Below are 27,760 nucleotides of genomic sequence, written 5' to 3' on the forward strand. Positions count from 1 at the left end.
ATGTTACTGAATATCATATTGTATTCTTTTAAACTGTCAAACGATATGAAAACAAAACCTTCTTCATCAATTATGCACTATTGCGACATTCAAGTCAAGTCAAGTCAAGTCAAGTCATTTGTTTATTTGTCGGATTCCTATACTATTTGAAACATAAGCTTGTATAGCGATAAAACGTTTCTAAACATAAAAAAGATAAATAATTTACATGCAAATTGCAAAATCACAACATATCTATTTATTCGATATCGTATACATTATATATTATACAAATGTTTCCATAAAGAATCACATGTCAATAAAGCAATTATTATTTATAATGATCTTAAAATATTAAAATTATCCAGGGTAACCTCGACAAATTAAATCATGGTTTGTATTGAAACAAATCAATGCGATTACGAAGAGTTTAGTCTAACCATTACTATCCCTTTAATAGACGAGCATTTCAAAGCTAAGTTCACTAAAAGCACAAAAGCAACCTCGATGGTAGGGAGAAAAGTTCCAAGTTAGCATGCCATGTTATATACATTCTATATACAATAACAGCAGGCATTTGTTTGAATATATGACATTATCATTTGGAGTAAGTTCTTGGACAACACAGCAGTTATGCAAGTTACCGACCATCGACAGTCAATGTCTCGAACAGTTCCTCCGTCTGATCTATGTCCGCCTTTGTGATACCCTTGGCTGACAGTTCCGCTTTCAATGTATGTCGATATTCATTGTAGTCTAATGTACCACCTCCTCTAAAAATAGAAGTTAACTATAACTATGCATGTATTCGACGAAAGACGAATGTGATGTGCACCTTTCAAAATAGAAGGCACACTATTCAGACACAGTTTATTATAAATAGGAATCTTCTGTAGGCACCCTAATGTAGGAAGGACTCGCGGGCTATATTAGTTGGATAATCTCGATATTAATTTACAAATACAGGTTACTCATACTTACAACGTATTCTTTGATAGTGTGTACCTTGTTTCAAATGCAACGTATAAAGAAACAACTAAAGCAAACTGGTTCTTCTGTATACATATAGTTGTTCTTGGCTAATTTTATTCTGTCTACATTGTACTTAAATTACAATTCAATTATAGTGTAATGCAAAGTTTAATTAAATTCTTGAATTAAGTGCTGCAGTGTTTAACAATGTTTAATTCCATTGTGACACTGAAATAAAGGATATTGGTTCAATTCAGTGTAAGATCGTAGTTTATTTCATGAACTTCATAAGAAACACATTCTTCACGAGTGGCGAATCCAAGAGTGAAACTATAGTATCTGATATAGGGTAAAATTAAATAAGATGTTTAACTAAAATAAATTTTTTTTGTTCGTTTCGGAGTTTTATTAGTATTTCTGTTTCTAAATTCCCCCTTTTAAAAAAAATCACTCGCCGCTCCCCAACGGAAGTACTTTACGTCAAATTCAAGCTGATGACGTAGCTGTTTAGTTTTCTATTTCCATTTCGTTGGGGAAAAGTTATCCAATTGTTTATAATATATAATTCAGTCGTGTTGTTGTGTAAACTTTTTATGAATAATAATCAATGCACTTTTATTAATGCATCAAAAAATAACAAAAGCAGTTTTATATTCAACATGCCAATAATACATAGCCAAATTACTACGCCGCCATTAATTGAGTGAACATTTAAAGGTCGTATTGCAACGACAGCCAATTCAAAAAGATATGTAAACATTGAAAAAAAACATCAAAGTTATGTTCGAGCTGTGTTGTTTTCGTTGTTCTAGTTTTTTTATGAAAGCAAATATTCGAACATTCAGCTTCGAAGTTCAAGAAAAAAATTGAAAAGCACAATACCATTTTTCTAGTAAACGGTAAGCTGGTCATTTCCAAATATACCTTTATTTTAACTTCTGCAACCTTTTGCAAGTCTAAACCTGATTTTGCAGCATTTTTGGCTCAGAGCTGACGTATCTAGGTTTTGATAAAAAGGCAGTAACTACAATGTTATTCAAAGCAATTTTTAAAGTTGATATTTTCACTCCTTGTTTTACAGTGAAAATATCAAAAAAAAAATGTCACTGATAAAAATCCGTATTTCATAGAAAGGCATAAAATGAATAGAGGATATTTGTTTATTTCAGTGTAAGATCGTATTTTATTTCACGAGTGTCATAGAAAAACATATTTTCACGAGTGGCGAAGCCACGAGTGAAAATGCAGTTTTTTTATGATCACGAGTGAAATTAAATACGATCTTACACTGAAATAAACAAATTTTCTGTTTCTTTTAAGCTAATTTTCGGAGTTTTATATGTTTTTTTATTTATTTCTGAATTACCCCCTTTTTTTGAAAATGGTGGGCTTTACGCCGCTACCCGTGGGGCGCCCCTCATGCAAAATTATAGCTGTCAGCTTTTCTACTTTCGGTTTGCTGAGAAATAGTTCTCTGCTATTCATTCTAATAGCTTAATATTCGCTCGTTTTTTTTATTGCAAAGCTTTATGAACAGCAAACAATGAAGTATTATTAGTGCACATATGTTCCAAAAAATAATGAAAACACTTTTTATTTTAAGATGGGCATGAATACATAACCAATTTACTACGCCGCTATTTAAAGAATGAAAATTTGGAAGGTCAAATGTGTTAGCAAAACAAATGTGGATACCCATTGGATTTTAACCATTCTTCTTAGTTTAAGACAGCTTGTACGCGTGTTTTTATAGTAAGTTAATATTCAGTCATCTTAATGTCAGAGACCAGTCTGTTTCGCTTTAAAATGTTTGTTTTAAATGCCACGCTAGTTTGTTTACACATTTTGAGGTGTGGGTGGGGTAAAAAATATAGGATCTATCTGTACATTGTTGTGTGAATTCTCCAGGAAGCTCATTTACGTACTACAACGGTTAACAGTTCAAAATACATTTGAACGATGATAAATTTTTTATTTATGTTCGAACAGTTGTTTTTGACTGTAATTTATTAGGTATGAGGCAAATGTTCGAACATTCAGCATCAAAGATCAGTAAAATGTTTGATAAACGGGATAACCGGTGATAAACGGTAGGTTGTTAATTTCCAATAATATATTTATTTAAATTTATAAAACATTTCTTTATTTTTTGTAACATTTTTTGACATAATTAACTGAAGTCCAGTGTTCTGTTTTGATCAAGGCAAGTACATGTAACAACAAAGGAATTTAAAAGTAGTTCAGAAAGTTGATATTTTCACTCCTTATTTTGCAGTGAAATATCAAATTGATATTTTCACTGTTGTTATTTCACTGTTAAAACCCCATATTTCATCGTAAAGCATGAAAGAAAGTATGTTAATCCGCAATTAATTCACACATGAAGTATGTGAAGTATAAAAATATTTTGATATTCTGCCCCACAATAAAAATGCATCTTTATATAAATCATGAAAATATACACATATTTTAAAGTTTCGTATATGATTTTAGAATTGAACCAACACGATTTAACCAGCGATATTGTGTTTTTCTTTTGACTAAAATTCTCCATTCTTAAAAACGCACTAACAATATTAGAACGTACGTTGTTTCGTAATATTAGATCCTCGAAGGTAAGCCTGTGATTTTTGTTTAAATGTTGGATAGTTGAATTAATAACGAAAGAGCTGTTCAATTTAATATGAACTAGAAGATAAAAAGCGAAAAACATCCATAAGAAAATTGATTTCACCTTCAATAATGAATCATAATAATCATGAAGGCCCTCGTTAATAGTTATGGAGCCAAAAGGTGTGTTATATAGTATCTGTGTCGTTATTAATATAGCCATTTTCGGTTTTACATATTGTTTTGTTACATGAAATTCCTGAAATACACTGAAACCTGTATGATTGGTTTCCATGACTACGAAGAAGAGGACAGAAGTCTTTTCTCGCCAGGTGAAACACCCATTTGTTTACACACTAACAGTCCAGAGTCGTACAATTTCAACAACTGCATGTGCAATTGAAATGGGCCATATTGCCTCCCGAGTTGCAGGACACAATGCGTCTTTTTATGCAAATATAAACATATTTATTATTTCTCTTTATCGCATTTTATCTTGATATAAATATCATAGAAAACCAACTGTTTTAACGTTACACTTGATATTCCGTTACGGATATGAATATCATTTTAAACGTAACCAACAATAGTAATCAACCTGTCGGACGGTGAGGTGGTTGTTTTTATACTGTAAATTTCATTATAAACAAAACATGTTGATAAAACATTGCATTCTTGTACTAGATTATTTGCGATTTGTAATTTGGATAAAAATAATTATATTAAAAGTCCAATCATTACGTTAGTTTGTCATCATCTGTATAGATATCGACATAAAATATATATGCTGAGTACTGAATATTACATAAGAACTTTTTCAGTACGTCATTTTTATAAGAGCCGTTGCTAGTATCATTTAGTATTAACAAAATCGTAAGTATTCTCTTAATTAACAATATGATATCAATACTTCTGAACGCTTTTTTTATATCAAAGCACTATACTGCATGTTTCAGAATCCTTGTTTTACATACTTCATCATTTTTCGTCAGTAAGGTGACAACTGAGGAAAGGTGGGGTATTTAAATTTATATGTCAATCGCAAAAATAAAAGAAATAAAATAAATTGTATACATGCTATACCATTGAAGCAATGTTTGAACAATTGTTTCCGTCTTATGTTGTGTCTGGAAGGAAATGTTTTGAAACAAAAACGTTCGAAAATTGGGATTGTCATAACCCTAATGAGCGATCAGTTGTGTTTGTTTCCAAAAACATTTTATTGAAGCATATGCAATTTTTCTTTACAATCAATTATTTTTGTCATAATTTACAGATTAAAAGCCGCCGTATTCATTCGGGTAAAATGGAAGTTAATACAATTGCTTTAAAGGTAGTTCTTGAAGTTGATATTTTCACTCCTAACTTTGAAGTTTAACATCAAATTGATATTTTTACTCCTAACTTTGAAGTTTGACATCAAATTGATATTTTAACTTTGTTATTCCAATGACTCATTATTTTACTGAAAAAAACATGAGAGAAACATTACAACGCTGCTTTAGTTATACGTCATGTTAACCTAACTGATTTACCTATATTGAACTTCACCACTGACATATGAAAAGGTTATATACTATCAAAAAAGGCTTACCCTTACTACCACTACCCAAAACTTTTATACTTGGGCCTCAAACGGCATTCAAAACATCAAATACTTCACAACAGTTAACACTTTTCCTCTTCTGAACATCGTAAGCTGACTCTTATTATTCCTATAATATTATTCTTACCCGTCAGCATACACTAAACCATCATACAATGAGACGCCATCCAGGACAACTTTTCCTTCCTTCCCAAAGGTGAACAAAAACCCTCTCCTGAACGCCGCCTTTAACATTTTACATAGCAGCTCGCCATCAGAGTAGCGACTCAAGCGTCCTTTGAACGTGCCGCCTTTATACAGGTTTCCCGGGGACGGATGGTGCGTCTGCAAGTAGGTAGACAGACGTTGTATTAGACGTGATGGAATGCATATAACTTCACAGTACAAATATACCATACAATATATTGAACATGAACATTAACTGGACAGGAGAATTGATTGCCAGATACAATCCAACCATTTTAATTTAAGCATCAATGATATTTTTCTTCTGAATGTATGTTTTTCGGCAATTCGGTATCCCTATACTGTACAATTAAGGCGGGAGGATAAAAGGAAGAATATGATTGATTTAATAAAAATGACATTTAAAGCAAAATTTGGGCATTGAAATAGGTTTCGTGTATATATGGAAAAAATTGCGATATCTACAAGTTTAAGTATTTGGTAAAACGTTCAGGCAAAAATAATTATATATCGTTACATATCGGTTATATTGGTTAAATTCAATAACCAAAAACAAAGCAAATTATGCTGGTATGCAACTGACTCAAATACAATATATCGAATAGAGAGTACCATCTATACAACCATAAATTGCAACAAGATTCTATGTGTGTTCAATCATTTTACCAATAACAATTTGATATGCTTGCCTTGTTACGTGTGAGGGATGTACAATTACATACATTATAAAGTATAATGAAGAACTTTGTAAGTAAAATATGACAATTTCAATCTTTACAATCAGTAAAATGTGTTTTGTAAAAAATAAACGAGGAAAAGCAAACAGCTTTCTGTATGACATTTAATAAATTAGTGTTATTGCGGAAACATATCAATATTGGATTAATTTAACATGGGCGCAAAAGTGAACAGTGTTTATTTCTAAATTACTTTTATATTTTTGTCTAACTTGTTTAGATGTGTTTTTGATATTATTTAATTTAATACGTTGAAACATTTGTGTACTTAGGAATTTATTTTATAATTCTATCAAAATAAAGATTTGTTTTAAATTCAATAAACAAAGACTATCGCAATTAATTCCAAGTAAAAAAAACAACACATTATTACGCATGGAACAAAGACTCCTTTTATTTTACGTTAATAGGAATCATGTCATTCATATAGCTTGTGTATCGTAGTACATGCAAACCGAGTATGTAATTTCGAGTAGCATTACAAGTTGTTTATTATATTCTTTGTAAAATGACATGAATACTATCAATTATCTTAATGATATCAACATGATATGTGCCCTTTTTATGCATTATGAAAATTTCCGTGGCAAAAATAGTCGTATTGCATGTCAAATAATCAATATATGTATTTCCTCCAAAAGCTTTAAATGCATAACAATATAATAATTGCACGAATGATGACATCAACGAAAATGACGTACGGTGCAAAACCATATACTTGTGACATATACTATTCTTAGTGTAATGTGTCTTCTAGTGTCTTCTTAGTGTAATCGTCCATATTGTTCTAAATATCTTGATTTATGACAATTAAATCAAAATAAGTTAATTGTTACACATATATTCCCTTTCTACGTTCAATATAATCAGAAAATCTGTTTATTATTTTTATACCACAACAAAACAATTACATAGAAAATCGTTTGAGGATCATCATGATTGTTTCAATTTATAATATCCTATTTCTTATAATAAAAAAACTTTCGGAAGGCTCAGTCTCCATTCCCCTACACCCGACATCAAGCCCTTTAAGTTTTGTTTTTGACATTAACCAATTTAAAAATTATTTACGATGTATAATGTTTGCGTTTCATCACAATAAAATAAAGACTCTACTTATCTTAACGTATAAAACACTTTTTCTGTGTTAAGCCATTAAAATGCGTTATTTTTCGTTCAGTTTATTGTTTAATGTATATATATATATATATATATATATATATATATATATATATATATATATATATATATATATTTGTGGATGCACTAAATGTTTTAAATGGAAAAACAATCATTTAATTACTATATTGTCAACTAGTTATATAATTTTCTACGTTTGAGTAAAATGAATAAGAAGAAAATTAGTTGCCCTTGTTTATAAAGAAAAAACCGCCAGGTGGCGTTTTATAAGCACGAGTGATTCATAAGCACGAGTATTTCGTGTACATATGAATGTTAAGGCAATCAGCTTTGGGGAACCGATGTATTTAAATCGATACAATTGAAAATATGTGCGTTGTGTTTATTTAAAACGACGAATACATGATGATTCAAAATAAGCAGGAAAATGGGGCATGTAGAAATTATCAGGTAATTCTGTTCAAACATCATTTGTAACAAGTGATAAAATGTGTCTTTTGTTTCTAAAGGCATCAATAAATGTGTGTTAGATGAATTTATTTTCGCCATTTTAATAGTAATTGTTTTTAGTTGTACATAGAAAGTGAGTGTTTCGTTCACATCCTATTTAAGAATTTAAAGGTGACATTTTTTATTTTGTTTTGCGAGAAACACGTAGGAGAACGATGCAAAACAGTGAGGTCGGGGCTGCACGGATGCCGCGGTTCTACCACGTGACTGTGAACAGATGAGCTGTTTCACCTCTTTTCAGTTGTTTTTCGTTGACGTCACTTCCTGTTCAAGTGCCGCGCTTCGATCGTGTTCCCTCGCCTATTGTGGTTTTCTGTTATAATATTACCTGTCAGCGTCAGCCGTTATTTTGGCCATATAATCAACATATAAAGACAGGTATTGTAAATGAAATTTAATCTTCTCTCTGAATTGAACGAGAAAGATTTGAAGCAATGCTGAACAATTCTAGATTTTTTGGTTTAGAAGATTTTTAAGGTCACAATGTTGGCATTAAAATAAGTGTTTTGTAAGGAATACTAATTCAATTATATTTTAAGTTAAGTTGTTTAGAAACTGAGATATAAGTGAGAATGGTTTATGTAAGTTTTAGTGATTTGTTCTGTATTTACTAATAAGTACAGATATTGTTTTTATACTTGTTTTTTTTTATAATTGAATAAGTACATTTCGCTTGGTTGCCATTATAATTGCTAGACAGATGAGTTGCCAATCGTGGCTGACAATCTATATAATATGTTTTCCTTAAAAAGAGTAGGGATATGTGTATTGTGTTAAGTTCTGTAACAATTTGAATCCATCTGATATTTCTTATGATATTGTAAAGATGTGTTATTGAAAGATTGTTGTACACAATAATGATACGCTTAATGTCACTGCACTAAAGAATGATGGCTTTATTAAGGAAGATAATCTGAAGATCATATGAGCGGCATCGCTGATTCACGGCGGAAACGCCAGAGATGAATAAGTAATACTTAGATGATATGAAGTATATTTTTAATGACTTAGAAGGGGCGAAGTGAGTTTCAACCACATTGGTTGACCTCTGGTCAATGATGCAGGGAATGTGTACTGAATGAGCGGCAGAAGGCGGACTTTTAAACACGCGTAAAAGTTGAAATTCTTAATGGTAAAGATTAGCACTTAATGATTGCGTATCAGCAGTTTCGCTTGATAAAAACCAAGGCTGTATTAAAATCATAGTATACGGTGGCTTCTTCAGTTGCGGTACTAGTAAATATGCAACTTTGACACTTTACCAGAAGGCTTGGCGGGCAAAGCGGATCTTCTCCCGGATCAATTACAGAAGTGGATGGCCACAAGTATTTTTAATCAATACAGAAGTAGTTTTTTTCAGTTAGAAAGTTGTATTTAACGGTTTAGGGAGAAGGGATATTTTGCCTAAACTTTTTACTTTTGCAAAATATTTATTTTCATTATAACGAAATGCTAAAAGGTTAAATGTTTAGTGACTTGGCTGGTTTCATTTGGACTGGCTTCAGTACATAATGTTTTAAAGCTATGTATTTGATGCAAAATTATAAAAAAAAAAAATGTTTACAGATATACTGGTTGGAGAGCAGTAGCCGGCGGAAAGCAGTAGCCGGCAATCGCTTTTTATTCGTGTTTTTTAAATTTTCTTGAAGAAGGTGGGAATGGTCGAAAAGAAAACACACCATTCTTTTAACTTCAAGTTGTTATTGTTTTACATATGTTGTCCCTTAACATATAGTTTACTTTATTTTGGAATAGGAAGACATCTAATTTGTAATACATAAACACATAATTTTCATGTACATATACTTGTAAATCAATCGTCCATATACTACAAGCATGAATGCATATACGCGATGTGAATGTATAACTTGAACTCTAAATATCAGAGACTACGGTAGTGGCATTTTACTGAAAATATTCGTTTTGTTATTTAAATTACTTATTTTCAAGTTTTAGATTTCATTGTGGGAATGGTTTTAATATATTATACTGTGATAAATGTGATTAATTAGAACTCTTAACATTATTCAATTTCTATCTTTCATATAAGCTTTTCGTTTACGTCGTGTCAGATACATACCCCTTGATAGGGCAGGCCATATGTTATAATGTTAAATTAGATTGCCAACAACTACGGTCGTCAAGGATATTTCGTTATCGCCATGCAATAAAGAAAGAAATACAATTGATTTGACTGTGTAGCGTGCATGTTTATTTAAATTTGATTCGTATGAATACTATCTAGAAAACATGTGGTGCAAATATTATTCATACTATTGGCTGTTGTGCACAGTTCGACCAACGTGTACTTTAAAATGTATGTGCTTAAGTTTAATGGAACATGTCATTTACATTAAATCCGTTTCAATAAGGTAGCGGTGTTACTTGAGATCTACAGCTTTTTTCAGTTATATACCCATGTCGCAATCCTTTTAAGCCGAGCATATATATACGTATACGTATCACACGTTTTACCTCGTTGTTTCCCATTTTTTACCCCAAGTTCTGTTTTGTTTTAAATATTATATTAATTAGCATTGCTTTTATTTCTAATGGTAATAACGAATAACCCTTCGCACGTTTTTTTATTTTCTTGTATGGTCAACACTTATTAAACAGAATGATCCATTTTTCATCTTTAAGGAGATAAATATTTTTTTTTTGTTTTGTGAACAAAAGTTTTTATAGCTCGGAACTTCATGATCGGATGAATCTTACGTAAAATACACATTTCTAAACATTGCGCGTCTTATCCTAGTATGTATAAATTCAAACAACTCTTCGAAAGTTCTCATATTACTTATGTCATAAAATTAAATACATACTTACATAAAGCGTTTAAATAAAGATCTAGTTAACAAAGACAAAATCACTCATGTTGTTATATTATGTTGTTCAACATTTACATTTATGTATTGGAGAATCCATCCAATGTCGTGTTTGTAATGAATGATCGATACTTCTGCCTTTGAAATGTGTGATGTTTAATCTGTAAGAAGTTCACTTGACTAAGATTTCTATGTTGCATATTGTTGGCACTGTATTACAACACGTTCAAATTGTCTTTTATCATGCCCTTTCTTATCTGTACGAGTTATTGCATAGCATATCAAATTCTAATATCCTAAAAGGAAATCCTCACATGCTCCAATTACGGTGTCATTTTTAAATGTTTATTTGTGTTTATTTGTGTGTTGTTTTTTCTCACGGCTCATGTGACTTATTTAACCTGCATTCAAAAATAAACTGTCTATTCTTTATTTGTTTCAGGGAATAATATTTCAGCTAAGCATTTAGCTAGAGCTACATACAAATGTATTAAGTTTGACTTTAAATATGTTAGTAAGCTGAAAAAAATTCCTGAAACAGTAGAATGAACTGTTAAGTCTCGTGACAAAACCTTTAAATCAAGACCTATATCTAAGCACATCCTTTTGTGTATGGATGTATTGTTTATACTTATTTGTGTGTTCAAACCAATAATATTAACACAATACGTTAACAAATTGTAAATTGAATTATAAAAGTTAGAACATGACCCTAATTTGTACAATCTTGTAACTTTGACTTATATACTTAAGGTTGGAATGTGCCTTTTATGATTTAACGCTAGTCGTGTTAGTTGATTTTTTCCACTACCCGTCATCTGCCTTGGTGCTAGTATTTCGCCGATCTTGTTTTTCTATCAAAATAACGCTTTCCTTAGTTTGTGATAACAATTAAATATATAAATGATTGCATTTTTGGCGTAGAGATTAAGTCTGATAATGGCAGTATAACTCTATAACGCATGTAAATGTTTACACGTATAAGATAGTATATGTTAACAATATTATATTTTGCTTGCATGTTCTTCTTGTAAGCTTCAAACACGTGGTTATAAAAAAATACACAAAATGATTACCTTTTGAATGCCATATGGGAAAGTAAAAATCAAATCGATTGAACCCCAAACAACATTACTGATCTTGACATCAAATGTTCCAGTTGGTTGAGTCCCTAAGGAACAAAATGACATAAAGATATTAGCTCAATAACGAATTAAATCAAATTCTGCTAGAACGGAAATGTTTTGTAAGCAACACAATTATTTCAACAATTCGTCGCGGGCGGCTGGATGCACCGCCAAATTCATTGGTTTAAACATTGATTATATTAATGATTTACAGAACAACACATACCGGTGAACAATATTTAAATATTCGCGACAATTTACACCAATGTATGCACTGAATAATAAGTAACAACGTCTTTAATATCATATTGCAATAATCATTATCGATATTTTGAAATGAATTGTCAAATCATTACTGTTTTATTACCTGTACACTAGTAGCTAAAAATAACTTACCCTTGATATGGTCTTCCTGGGATGAAAGCTGTGCCTTAACAACTGCTTGTTCCTTTAAGTAGAAAAAACTATGAATGACTTAAACTATTTATTTATAATTTAAGCAACGCATTTTAATCAATAGATACACAGTATGAAAAAGTATACTTAATGATTTTTAATATATCAATAGAGCAACATTTATACAAAGACCAGTGCGCTTAACTTATCATCACGCCAATGTTTCTACTTTGGATTTGATACGAAAACCTCCCTAAAATAACAGACACAAGTGCGTATACCATCCGCAAAAAAACAACGCGATTAATCAAACATGTTCACCTTTACATTACTAAAAATAAAAAAAAAGACCAGTGGATTTGATATCAAGCCTATTTAACCTCTCTCGGGGGTTCAAACAACAAACCTTTCTAGAAGTACTTACTTCGGTGCGCTAACATGAACGCCTATTGTACAATTCGTTGGTTCAAACATCTTACCTTCATACAATTACATAAAACTATACCACCTTTTTAACATCTCGGTAGTTCGAACACCTTCTTTTTATACAATTACTTACACCGGTGAGCTTTATATGAACGCCTATTGTAAAACTCATTGGTTGAAACACCTTTTCTTAATACAACTACCTACACCAGAGCGAAAACATGAACGCATATTGTACCACTAGTTCGTTCAAACACCTTATCTTCATACAATTACTTACACCGGTGCGCTAAAGTGAACGCCTATTGGATCACACGTTGGTTCGAACACCTTACCTTCATACAATTACTTACAACGGCGCGTTAACATGAACGCCTATTGTAGCACACGTTGGTTCAAACACTTTACCTTCATACAATAACTTACACCGATGCGCTTAAGTGAACGCCTATTGTAGCACACGTTGGTTCAAACACTTTACCTTCATACAATAACTTACACCGATGCGCTTAAGTGAACGCCTATTGTAGCACACGTTGGTTCAAACACTTTACCTTCATACAATAACTTACACCGATGCGCTTAAGTGAACGCCTATTGTAGCACACGTTGGTTCAAACACCTTACCTTCATACAATTACTTACAACGGCGCGCTAACATGAACGCCTATTGTAGCACACGTTGGTTCAAACACTTTACCTTCATACAATTACTTACAACGGTGCGCTAACATGAACGCCTATTGGAGCACACGTTGGTTTAAACACTTAACCTTTATACAATTACTTACACCGGGGCGCTTAAGTGAACGCCTATTGTAGCTCACGTTGATTCAAACACTTTACCTTCATACAATTACTTACAACGGCGCGCTAACATGAACGCCTATTGTAGCACACGTTGGTTCAAACACTTTACCTTCATACAATTACTTACAACGGCGCGCTAACATGAACGCCTTTTGGAGCACACGTTGGTTTAAACACTTAACCTTTATACAATCACTTACACCGGGGCGCTTACATGAACACCTATTTTAGCACACGTTGGTTCAAACACTTTACCTTCATACAATTACTTACAACGGTGCGCTAACATGAACGCCTATTGGAGCACACGTTGGTTCAAACACTTTACCTTTATACAATTACTTACACCGATGCGCTAACATGAACGCCTATTGTAGCACACGTTGGTTCAAACACTTTACCTTTATACAATTACTCACAACGGCGCGCTTACATAAACGCCTATTGTAGCACACGTTGGTTCAAAAACCTAACCTTTATACAATTACTTACACCGGGGCGCTTACATAAACGCCTATTGTCGCACACGTTGGTTTAAACACTTTACCTTTATACAATTACTTACACCGGGGCGCTTAAGTGAACGCCTAGTGTAGCACACGTTGGTTAGAACACTTTACCTTCATACAATTACTTACAACGGCGCGCTTACATAAACGCCTATTGTAGCACACGTTGATTCAAACACTTTACCTTCATACAATTACTTACAACGGCGCGCAAACATGAACGCCTATTGTAGCACACGTTGGTTCAAACACTTTACCTTCATACAATTACTTACAACGGCGCGCTAACATGAACGCCTATTGCAGCACACGTTGTTTCAAACACTTTACCTTTATACAATTACTTACAACGGCGCGCTAACATGAACGCCTATTGTAGCACACGTTGGTTCAAACACTTTACCTTCATACAATTACTTACAACGGTGAGCTAACATGAACGCCTATTGTAACACACGTTGGTTCAAACACTTTACCTTTATACAATTACTTACACAGGTGAGCTTACATGAACGCCTATTGTAGCCCACGTTGTTTCAAACACTTTACCTTTATACAATTACTTACAACGGCGCGCTAACATGAACGCCTATTGTAGCACACGTTGGTTCAAACACTTTACCTTCATACAATTACTTACAACGGTGCGCTAACCTGAACACCTACTGTAGCACACGTTGATTCAAACGCTTTACCTTTATACAATTACTTACACCGATGCGCTTACATGAACACCTATTTTAGCACACGTTGGTTCAAACACTTTACCTTCATACAATTACATACAACGGCGCAATTACATGAACGCCTATTGTAGCACACGTTGGTTCAAACAGTTTACCTTCAACAATTACCGACACCGATGCGCTAACATGAACGCCTATTGTAGCAGTAGTGCGTTTAAACAACTTACCTTCATACAATTACTTACACCGATGCGCTAACATGAACGCCTATTGTAGCAGTTGTTCGTTTAAACAACTTACCTTCATACAATTACTTACACCGGTGCGCATAAATGAACGCGTATTGTAGCATACGTTGGTTCAAACACTTTTCCTTCATAAAATTACTTACACCGATGCGCCAACATGAACGCCTATTGAACCACTAGTTCGTTCAAACACTTTACCTTCATACAATTACTTACACCGATGCGCTTAAGTGAACGCCTATTGTAGCACACGTTGGTTAAAACACTTTACTTTCATACAATTACTGACACCGATGCGTTAACATGAACGCCTATTGTAGCACTAGTTCATTCAAACACTTTGCCTTCATTCAATTACTTACACCGATGCGCTAACATTAACGCGTTTTTACACTCCCTGAGTTCAAACACCTAACCTTTCAACGATTTTTCAAACTCCTATTTCATATCACGCCTATGTTCTCTCTCGTTGTTTCAATACCAGATGTTCATATAATTCACAAACCAGTGCGCTTATGATCATGCCTATGGTCACGCTGGTGAATTCGAACACCCAACTTCCGTAAAGTACTCAAAACACTACGTGTTATATCACACCTTTGTCCCCGCATTTGGCTGGAACCCGAGAGTGTTTTTAATTATAGTACAAAAGTACCAGAAGATAATGAGAAACATCTATAGAGAGAGTAAGTACAATAGGAAGTCATTGTATTGATTTAAAATTGAAAATATACATTGTGCAGTTTTATTTCATAAGGACTAGTGCAGCACTGTCCGCCATAAACCAATAAAAAACAACTGTCAATTAAAAAAATAAAATTATATTGATATATATGTATTAATATATTAATTAAAGCTTACCGATAAGGGTATTACAAATAGAATAATTTATAATAAAAATTGGTCTTTGTGTATATAAGAAAAGCCCGAGTCCATAAAATGCACTTAACGGACACACTTCTGTTATTTCTGCGTAAGTCGTTCTTTATTATTATGTTTAAATACTGAAATATACAATTAAGCTGAATAAAACATGATCTTTTGTTGATTAATGCTGCTACAGAGGTTTTGTTAAATTTGCATGTGAATGCTTGTCTATTTAATGTTGTTCGTAAAAATAGTTGCCGTACTAAATATCAAAGTAATAAGGCTACCTCCCATGTCCATTGAAATACTTTACAGAACAATGATATTCTATATCTTTATATAAATATAATAAATACAATATAATAAATATTGTCCAATAATACGAACCATATATATATGTATATGTTCATATTATTGGACATCTTATTGATTAATATATTGGTGTGGACTAATACCAGCACGTAAAGAAAACAAAAACAACAACGGACACAACACTGATACTTCCAGATGAATCCAAACAGCCAAGATTTGTGCCTGTTATCACCTTAAACATTTATTAAACCGTTATATACATCCCGCTTACCATCACGCCTTTATTCTCAATTATAATGGGGGTTCGAGCCCCGACCTTCACACAATTGCACAAAAACTATAGAGCGTTTCCAATTACACCTAAGTTCCCTGTCGGGTTTTGAGACCCAACATCTAAACAATACACCAGAACAAGTGTGTCAATTACGCCGCGAATGTTCAACCACTCTGTGAGTTTCCCCCTCAAATAAGTCTCACAACAGTCAATGCGCTCACTGTCTCGCTCATCTATTCATCAGGATTAATTTGTTTGCAATATTCATTTGATCTACAGCAATGATTATATCATCACACAAAACAACTTAATACCCTAACACAAGGACGATACTAAGTTTAAAAGTTCACTCATGGGTCTAACCAACAAATTGTTTAATTATTACATACGTGGGAGGACATTTAATGAAAAATATCGACTTTTGGTAGTGTTTTTTTACAATATGATACATACTACATCTAAGCTCTTAGTTATGAATTTTAATGAGTATGGCAATCAGTGACAGTTCTTTTAACACGTAAACGTTAAATTGAAAATACAGTTAGATAATACTAGATAAAGTTAGTCTGAAAAATGACTACATAGTTGATAATCATACCTCTTTTTTTCAAATTGATGAAATAACGACAACATAATACAGTTTTTTAAAGTTGTCATGTTGATATAACAACGGATTGTTTTTACTGGAAATGAAAGCTAACCACGGATTGCAGTGCTTGTCATAGATGGTTATTAGATGCAGTTTCATATAACATCACTTCATAATACGATGTTCATTTTGTATGTCATGTAGTTGTATGTTAATGTCTAAAAAAAGTCTAATGTTTGGTTATATTTAATTACATCAACTGTTCTCGTTTATACGTTGGATGTCTTGTGTGTTTTTTTGTTATACTTGAAAGTGAGTACTTTTTACTCTTTTTCTTTAAAATACCTTGCTAAGATATTGAACATTTGTATTTAATTCATTTTTTTAAACGTCTTGTTTATATCAAATACCTTCATGCTTATATCAAATACATTCATGCCATTAAAGCCGAAATATTTAGACATCAACTTGTTATATCCTCAAAACAATTAAATTATGTTTGAGTAAGTACAAAAAGTCCTCGAAAAGCAAACATATTGTACCCTTTAAATGTTAAATCTCCATATACTTTCATGCGAAATGAATATGTAAAATAACTGAAAAAAAGAAGAAGCAGGTATACGTGTCAAGCAGTACGTGGCGAAAAGGACTCCAGAAGGCAAAATGCGGATAAGTATGGTCAACATTGAACGTGTGTCACAGCCTTTAACGAGTTTTTTTTTTCCATAGCAGTGTGATATACTGGATGGAGGCCAGTGACTATTATAGCATCTGGATATAAATACATTAGGAATCAGATGGTATACGAGTCGAGCAGTATGGGGCGAAATGGGCTCCAGGAGGCAAAATGCGGTTAAGTATGGTCAACTTTGAACGTGTGTCACAACCTTTAATGAGTTTCCTCATAGCAGTGTGATATTCTGGGTAAAAGCCAGTGACTAGTAGAGCATCTGGATATAAACCCATTAGGAATCAGATTGTATACGAGTCCAGCAGTACAGGGCGAAAATGGCTCCAGGAGGCAAAATGCGGTTAAGTATGGTCAACTTGGAATGAGTGTCACAGCCTTTAACGAGTTTTCTCATAGCAGTGTGATATACTTGGTGAAAGCCAGTGACTAATAAAGCATTTGGATATAAACCCATTAGGAATCAGATGGTATACAAGTCCAGCAGTACGAGGCGAAAATGGCTCCAGAAGGCAAAGTGCGGTTAAGTATGGTCAACTTTGAATGAGTGTCACAGCCTTAAACGAGTTTTCTTATAGCAGTGTGATATATTGGGTGAAAGCCAGTAACGGGAAGAGCATCTGGATATAAACACATTAGGAATCAGATGGAATACGAGTCCAGCAGTACAGGTCGAAAATGGCTCCAGAAGGCAAAATGCGGATAGGTATGGTCAACATTGAACGTGTGTCACAGCCTTTAGCGAGTTTTCCAATATCAGTGTGATATACTGGGTGAAAGCCAGTGACTAGTAGAACATCTGGATATAAATACATTAGGAAGCAGATGATAAACAAGTCCAGCAGTACAGGGCGGAAATGGCTCGAGAAGGCAAAATGCGGGTAAGTATGGTCACTTTTGAATGAGTGTCACAGCCTTTAGGGAGTTTTCCTATAGCAGTGTGATATACTGGGTGAAAGCCAGTGACTAGTAGAGCATCTGGATATAAATACATTAGGAATCAGATGATACACGAGTCCAGCAGTACGGGGCAAAAAGGGCTCCAGGAGGCAAACTGCGGGTAAGTATGGTTAACTTTGAACGTGTCACGGTCACAGCTTTTAACGAGTTTTCCTATAGCAGTGTGATATACTGGGTGGAAGCCAGTGACTATTATAGCATCTGGATATAAATACATTAGGAATCAGATGGTATACAAGTCCAGCAGTACGAGGCGAAAATGGCTCCAGAAGGCAAAGTGCGGTTAAGTATGGTCAACTTTGAATGAGTGTCACAGCCTTAAACGAGTTTTCTTATAGCAGTGTGATATATTGGGTGAAAGCCAGTAACGGGAAGAGCATCTGGATATAAACACATAAGGAATCAGATGGTATACGAGTCCAGCAGCACAGGGCGAAAATGGCTCCAGGAGGCAAAATGCGGTTAAGTATGGTCAACTTTGAATGAGTGTCACAGACTTTACCGAGTTTTCTCATAGCAGTGTGATATACTTGATGAAAGCCAGTGACTAATATAGCATTTGGAAATAAACACATTAGGAATCTGGTTGTATATGTTATTGGGTCGTATTCGCTTAAAAAAGGGCGCCTATCTCTAATTTTTGATAAAAACTGTTCATTTAATTTTGGATTTTTGTCTAATATATGTATTCGAATTTCTATTACAAATCGCCTGATATAAAAAAATGGACCTTAACGGCTTCGTTTTTGGCGCAATATCAGTTACAGTGTTTGTATACCACGTGATAAATTGCGTTATAAATGCGACGTCGGAAGACAATATTTTGCCTCGAATTATGACTTTAAATAAAGATAACTTTTCTATTTCTTCACCGTTTTAAAGAAAACATAGCGCAGTCTATGCCGCTTACAGAGCCCCGTCTTTGGTCTTTGGCCAGAGTTTGATTGACAGTGTAGTTTCTTAAAACACTTCGACAAACCTTTTCGCAATACAGCTGTCTGACGGAGCACTGTCAAAACATTATTACGAAAACAGGTTTGTTGAAGTGTTTGAGGAAACCAATCACCTAATCAAACTCTGGTAATAAAACGAAGGCGTGGCTCTTTAAGCGGCTGAGACGGCCCTTTGTTTAATTTAAAACGGTGTTCTTAAAGAAAAGCTATCTTTGATTTAAGTCTTCATTTTAAGCAAAATATTGCCTTCTGACGTAGCATGTACGATGTAATTTGTCACGTGGTATACACACACTGAATTAATCTAACCCATATTTGTGTTTTTTTCTTATACAATACTTATTGTATTAAAACGTTTTATATGACGTTAATCGAAATATTGTTTATGCTATAAAAAAGATGGCCGGATTAGAAACTTGAGGGAGTTTATTTTCGTATAAAACTCTGATAAAATATATGTTATCGCAAAAATAATATTGTTTATTTTATGTTAAATTTATAATTCGACATTCTTTTATTTTGTCCGAATTGTATACATGATTCAGTCAGATTTGCACTGATTATGAATGAACACATTAAATAGTTTCTATGATTTCATTTGCTTAAGGGCTGTTATAACTCACACACGCAAACGTTCACGCACGCGCACGTAAACTCGCACGCATACAAGCGCGCGCACACTCTCTCTTTCACACACACACACACACACACACACACACACACACACACACGCACACACACACACACACACACACACATGCGCGCACACACACGCGTACGTGTAATTTGTAGCAAGTCACTACACTTCATTTTCTCCCGGAAACCCACTACCACTCGATCTAGCTAGGCCAAACGGTTCATGTTTGGAAATATTATGTGAAATGCTTTGCTTAATTGAAGGGTGTTTTCATTTTTTTAATTTCATGTATTTAAATATATTCATGTTTTACCATATAATCCACTACACACACGCATCCGAAGAACAGTACTAGAGTCACTACATGTACACACCCGTGTTTTACAGGCAAATCACTACATTAATACACACGTCTTAATCACAATTAAAATGACTACGTTAAATACCATTGTACGTTTGTCAAAATATTGGCCAAGTTCGAAACTGGTAAATTTGGATCAAAAGCTAGGTCACTAGGCCAAATCTTAAAAAAAAACTTTTCTGGCAAAGTTTTCTTCATGAAACTAGGTCAGAAGGTTTAGGTGTATAAAATCTAGGCCAAATTTCAATTTCGATTATGAGGGTCAAAACCAGGTCACTACGGCAAAGCATAGAAAAACTGAACATTTTTAATATTTGGACGTTTATAAAATTTGTTTTCTCTATACAATCTAGGTCGACTTTGAATCTTGGTTATGTGGGTTCGAAATTCCGATTGCTAGGTAGTCTTTGGAAAACCGCTTAAACATTCTAGATGCCACATTTTCCGTTTAGAACTTCATGAAACTGAATGTTTCTCTTTATAAAATCTAGGTTGAGTTCGAACCTATGTCATTTTTCTTTTAAAGTCTAGGTATTTAATGCAAATTTTAAAGAAAATCCTTGTAAATATTCTAGAGGCCACATGTTTGTCTTTATCAAATCTAGATCGCTTTTGAATCAATGTCACATTTTTAAAGTGAATTTTGAGTGGAATAAAATGGAATCTTATATTTATTACAATGGATATTAATGGTAAAACTTTAATGTTAACACCATTGTTGATTAAACAGCATAACAAGTGTTATACTACAAACAGAGGAGCATATTTGAACCAATTAATTACCAGTTTCATTTACAAATGTAACAGTAGCATAAAGTCATACATACACGACTGTCTCTTGTGAATGACTTGTAGTATTTGAATAAAACCATGCTGTATAAAACATTTTGAATTGACTAAGTAAATAAGCATGTTTAACTGAGTGAGCCAGAGAGTTTCATATGCATGATCTAGATAATATGATTGAGTTACGGAACATTTCAATGTTTGGTCTTGTTATATATAATGTACAATTCAAGGTTGACCGTAATAACTTGGAATGTAAATTTGATGTAAAAACAAATGGCTTTTTAAGATAATCAGGGGCTATATCGTTAAAAGTTTTATACATTTGCACTGCTTTTTGGGAAAGACCACGTTCTGGAAAAGTCATCCACTTTAAATCAGCAAACATGACCGAGGAAGAAGTATCATAGTCCATATCTAAAATAAGCATAGTAGCTCCTTTCTGAAATTTAACAAGCTTGTCGTCAATGGCTCAGATACGATTTCCCCATATAACACAACAGTAATCAAAGTGTGGGAGAATATATGCATTGTCTATTTGGGGTAGAAAGGAATGGTGTAATCATTGATAAAAGGAATTAATACGAATTACATTAATACATTTTAACTTGAGCACTGTCTATAGTTACACCAAGTATTTTTTTCATATGTTGAAACAGAAACAGGGGAACTGTAAAAGTATAATCTTATTCTATTTTAATCATATTGTGATGAATATTTTTTCAGAAGAACTGTTATTTATGTTTTACGTTTTCACGATAGAACATGTCAAATTGTGTAAATGCGAACCGTGTAAATAAATAAATATTTACACATTTGGTACTTTCACGCGTGAAATAAACGTAAGATATAAAAGTAAAAGTGTTTGTTTATTAGAGTGCAAGATGAGATACTTCAAATAAACAATAATAAGACTAGACAAATCCAGTAATTAATGACTCACTGTATTGTATGTTATGACATAGTGTGAGATGTATTTCTTTACGTATCATGTAAAATGTCCATAATTGTCTGCTTCTGACGTACGTTCTGCATGTATCTCGCTCTACTCAGGCAAAAGGAATCAAACAAGAAATTCAACGTAATTCGTCAATCCGACGGATATCGCATATCTGGAAAATGGTGTATTAGCTGCAAAATTAATCATCATGTCATCAAAGATAACTGGACACATTATTAACGGGTATTTAATGGTCACAGTCTTATCATATGTTACCGTATCCGTTATGAAATCGTCTCCGTTATTACCAGGATTATAAGGCATCCGTGTCGAATAAGTTATCAGGATGATATTAGTTTTTTCCAGAATTTTTGACGGCATAAATCAGGATATGAGAGGCTTTAGTATTACGGTGGTGTTCTTTAGACATCGTTTGGCTTATAGTGTATGATACTTATTGGCATTTCGTTTATTTTAATTTCATGCAATTCAAACTAAATCAAGACACTGTTCTACCAACAAAACATTCGGACAATTATATTTGTAGATTGGTTTATATATTTAGTGATTCTTGACGTTTCTGATAAAACACTGTGCTTTTGCGACGCAGTCGAGCAGGGCATTGAGTTTAAAACTATTTTACGTTGACCTATCATGAGGATGATGATTGCTTGGTTAATGCCGCTTTTCAACAGTATTTCAGTTATGTGCGACAGTAGGTTTTCTAACCAGCTTTCCTGGACACTACTGACACCAATACTAAATTGCCCATCCATAAGCCGACAACTTCACCACATGTTACTACTCGATCACGACCCCAGCTCTTGAACTATCATGACCTTGTGCCATTAGTGTGTGCTCCATTTGATAGGAGACGGTCTTTAAAAAATAATATTCTTGAATTATGGACTGTCCAATTCTTGAATTTTGGAATCGACAGAAATCTGTGGATTTGGTTTTACAGATAGGTAAGTTCAGTTTATGTGACATGTGACACAACTGAATTATCACCCTATAAAATTTCAATTATATCGAGAAAACCATTAGTCTAGTGACATAGAGAGATACTATACAAAGGAACAGTATGATGCAGAATATTAATGGTTATGTTATGACGTTAGATAGAAATGATGTGATATTGCCAGGTACTCAATCGAGGACGACAATATTCCATAAAGAAACAGAAAATAGCCTTTTTATACACAGCACAAACTGGCATATGCCACTTTATATGTTTGTTACTCTACTGCAATTAGTTTGTAGTACCGTGGCCAAATACGTTGCAAAGTGGGCAGTAAAGCAAGAGTTCCTTGGTAATTAGCGTAATAACTGGGTCATACTGAATGTAACATAAACACTCTGAAGAACTTACTAGCCAACATTTCAACCACGCTTGTTACGCATACTAAGGGGGTGAACTTACTGCTGTCAAAGATATCAGAAGAAAATAGTATACAACAGTATCTAACAATGACTACATGTAGTTCTTCTATATCATAGTAGATATTAGTATCAAAAATGTTTGAACCAACATGTAATTAGTATCTCGGAAAATATGTGTTCGGTATTACGTCAAATACCGACATAATTTTAGATAATCTAAGACAATGTAAACAATGCCTCATTCTGATATTCCTTGGTGAAAATACGGCGGGCAATTAATCATGTTACAAATAGCCGCTTTTACACTCCCTCCCTTCTATCAATTGCTTAAACTCACTGTCTGTTTTTTTTTACGAATGAACAAATGACCTATTAGTATGATCTTACATCGGACCTTAAAGTCACCTGCAATGACATCAAATTACAGTAATCGATCACTAATATGAGTTAATCATAAATACAATACCAATATTCATTTGTCGTTAACGTTGCTCTACTCGGTGTATTTTATTTGCGTTAATATACTAACACATTTATACGTCTTGTATAATGACGAATGGACATCAACAACTGCATTCGTAGTTAATAGCATTTATAGCATTATTCATTAAAATGTAGTATTGTTACAGGTTGTGAAAAATTGTGACCCTACCGGAACTCGAACCCAGGGTCTTCTGCACACTACCAACTGAACTACCAAGTCACACGGTCTAAGTCGACCAATTTTTCACCAATCACCTGTACCCAGCTACACTATCAATGTGTCGTTTTTTATTGGAACGTCAGACTGATTTTAACTGAATGGTGGCATTTAGCCTTTTCCTTTACTTGTATCATTTTCGTTTCATGATAAATGGTGGCGTTTGTCCGGACATACAAACTCTTCTGATAGATTAGTAGTCCGTATTTCCGCTATTTATTTGCCTCCAAGATAACTGGTGATATATTACTGATGAAGAAGAAATGTATTGACATGAAGTAATGATTTAACTGAATGTCTATCATATAATGTTAATTAAAGAACGGAGTGAATTCCTAGACTTCATAAGCTAAATATAAACTGATATCTGATTTATCGAGAAGTTGCACCCCTGTGTATGACATCATTATCTTTAGATCAAATCTCAAAAAAATAAAATATGTATTTATCACAGCAGAAAAAAACTATTATTAACTTATATACTAGTATTGTGTTGATGTAGCTGAGTCTCCCAAGACGATAATTGCTGTATTTCATTTAATCATTTTACCGCATAGAAAAACTAAGAAACACGGCTACGTTTGTAACAATACGTCCTAACCAAAAATGAACATCAAAATAATCCTGAAGATACGATCGATGCATGCAAGTAGTAAGGTCACAAAAGGCAAGATCACTTACAAAAAATAATATTAAAGGAATTTTTGATAATTATTTTTACATGTATCAAATCATATGGCTTACATACCTTTATGTAGTTGTATTGTATTTTCGGCAAATCCAGCTTACCTGTATTAAGCAGCCTCTTAATCTTGGTGTTAAGACAGCATTATCACCGAAAAATAAACGTTGGTTGGCACAATACGAATTAGCGAGCGGTTCCTGTACAATTTACTTAACGATTCTTAGCGTATCGCTAAAATACTGTAATATTGCTTATAGCATAATTGCCTATGTCAGACATTATTTTACTGATAATATCAAATGGAGAGAATACCATAGACATAAAACAGGACAGAGGTCGGTTTTTAACCCAGTTGTAATACCCGTTTCGTCTTCACTCCAAATGCCAAATGTTAAATGCAACCCCTTTCAACAAATATTTCAAGTTGCTTGACAAAAATCTATCAACATAGGATTTATTGAAGCTGGTCGCCTAAGATAGAAAAACAAGTTACCCCTGGTGCTCAGATTGAAAAAGAGAATTGCATTTAAAAGTACTCGGTAACTAATCACGGTTCCATTTGATCGGACATTTAGACTCCAAATTCAACAGCACATTTGTATGTCAAAAATATTATATTGTGTGTTATATAGCAAATTTGTAAAGTATGGACAGCTATATGTAATGTGCGCTTGTTTTACATAAAGAAATGCATTGTATGTCTCATACTAATTTCAATAGACACAGATCGGATAAAGCAACTAATAAATATTATTTTCTTAACATATTCTCGTCATTATTGAGAATTAGTCAAGTTTTTCCATCGTAACAACGTGCCCCGACCACTTTGTAACAACTTGCCCCGACAACATACCGGATAAAACGCCAGCGGTTACTTAATCGGAAAACGTATACAAATAATACGAAATGTTAAATGCATAAATATACAACAATAAAGAATGATATGCACAAATTTGTACTCGCGTGGCTCAAAATTGAACTTATTCATGTGGACATAAAAATTTGCGCCTCACAAACACAGTGAAACATAGCGGTCATTGATGTCAACATTTACCTGATGAAAATGAAGTCATATTCCATGTTAATAATAAGCAAAATGCATTGTTACAACTTACCCCGTGTTAAAACTATCCCCGGTCTCCCCTAGCTCTATTTCGCAAAAGTTGTTGAGTAAAAACTGATGCAATTGCGATTGCATATCTTCTAATTAGCAACAACGCAATAACAATTGGTCCAATGTTGATTGACTTTGCCATGGAATTTGTTAAATGTAAATTTGTATATTTTAGGAAACTAATGTAACTGTAGATTTTTTTCGGTTGGATTTTAACGCAATCAAATATACATTTATATAAGATCATGTCGAAGCTATTTTGGAACAATATTAACAATGTAACAGATTAAAAATTAATATTTTAATGTCAATCAGAAAGGGTAATCATTTCCTATACCCGATGCATTCTAAGTATTTAAAGAGAATCACCGATAAAGTTTAGGAATTTGATGTTAGGACTCGAGTTACCTCTACTTATGAACCCTACAGTCAAACATTACAAGACCAAACAAAACTTTCTAAAGGTTTACAATTATATTAATTAGATAATGATTCGGCATCAGACATTCCTATCATTTTCCTGCACTATTCATAGTCAGTGATAATAACCACAAGAAACGAAAATAATGCATTTAATTCCCAAATAAAATAGCTAGTAATTTGTTGCTCCAAACTTGTTTTAAATCTATAAAATATACGTCTCAAAATTTGCTAAGGGTCACTTCTGTAGTCTGTTTCTAGTACTGTTTGGGTTAACACTTTGACAGTTTATGATATATTAAGTTTTGTTTGTATTGTTTATTTGCATAAAATCGACTAATTAGTCACCCGAGTTGAATTATTGAACTAGAACACGAGTGTAAAGTTATCCGAGCGGGAAAACATGAAAATTCGTAAACAGGGGAAAATTTGTAAAAATGGTTATTTTTCAAAATGCTGCATCGAATAAGTTTCAATATCACGTATGGTGTCCATGAGCATCAATTACAGCCTGACACTGCCTGGGCATGCTGTGAATTAGCCGGTTGATCTGTAATTGCGGAATTCTGTTCCACTCCTCTTGTAAGGCAGCACGAAGTTCTGCGAGGGTAACAGGCTGCACAGGGCGACAAGATATGACCCTCTGAAACATGTCCCAGATATGTTCAATAGGATTGAGGTCCGGGGATCTGGCCGGTCAAGGCAAGAGTTCGATTGTTTAACGTGCAAGGTATTGGTTAGTAAGGCGGGAAGTGTGTGGGCGAGCATTATCCTGCATGAGAATAAAATCTGGACCCACTGCATCTGCATACGGGCGTACGAGAACGTCAATAATCTCGCGACAATACCTTTTTGCTGTATATATAAAAGTAAAAGTGTTTGTTTATTAGTGTCACCTTCTCAACAACGGACCAGTCTTTCGACTTAAAAGACATCTTTACTTGTGTACATCTTACTCTCGATTCCTATCCTAAATGCCGGGCGCTTGGCAGGAAGGCAATCGATACCATGTCCTAGAATTTGCTGCTGGGTCAGCCATATCAGAACAAGTTTGGCTCTAACCTCCGAACTCCCGTTCCGTACGCGAATGCACTATCACTTAGCCACGGAGACTGATATAGATATCGGATATAAATTCTTCTGAAAAATAATACACTATGTTATTAATATATATATATATGATTGCAGGACGATGGTCAAAGTTTTATTTGCTTTAAAAATGTGCAACAGGAAGTCCAAGTTATAGGGTGATCCTCTCTAAATCCTCGTTAAATTCACAATTTTACGCTTTACTCTGTATAACGCTTGTTTACAATTTATA

General features: G+C 33.7%; 1 protein-coding gene across 1 annotated transcript; it reads right to left on the reverse strand.

Annotated features, from left to right (window-relative positions):
- Positions 1-599: 599 nt before the first annotated feature.
- Positions 600-27,374, reverse strand: LOC128241150 (probable E3 ubiquitin-protein ligase DTX2). The gene is made up of 6 exons (XM_052958119.1): positions 27,336-27,374; positions 26,948-27,082; positions 12,092-12,143; positions 11,645-11,739; positions 5,295-5,491; positions 600-752 (listed from the first exon to the last, which is right to left on the reverse strand). Exons 1-6 carry the CDS (start codon positions 27,372-27,374, stop codon positions 620-622), a joined length of 651 nt encoding a protein of 216 aa, XP_052814079.1. The 3' UTR covers positions 600-619.
- Between the last annotated feature and the right edge of the window lie 386 nt (positions 27,375-27,760).

Source organism: Mya arenaria, chromosome 7 (assembly GCF_026914265.1).
Source record: "Mya arenaria isolate MELC-2E11 chromosome 7, ASM2691426v1".
NCBI classification, from domain to species: domain Eukaryota; kingdom Metazoa; phylum Mollusca; class Bivalvia; order Myida; family Myidae; genus Mya; species Mya arenaria.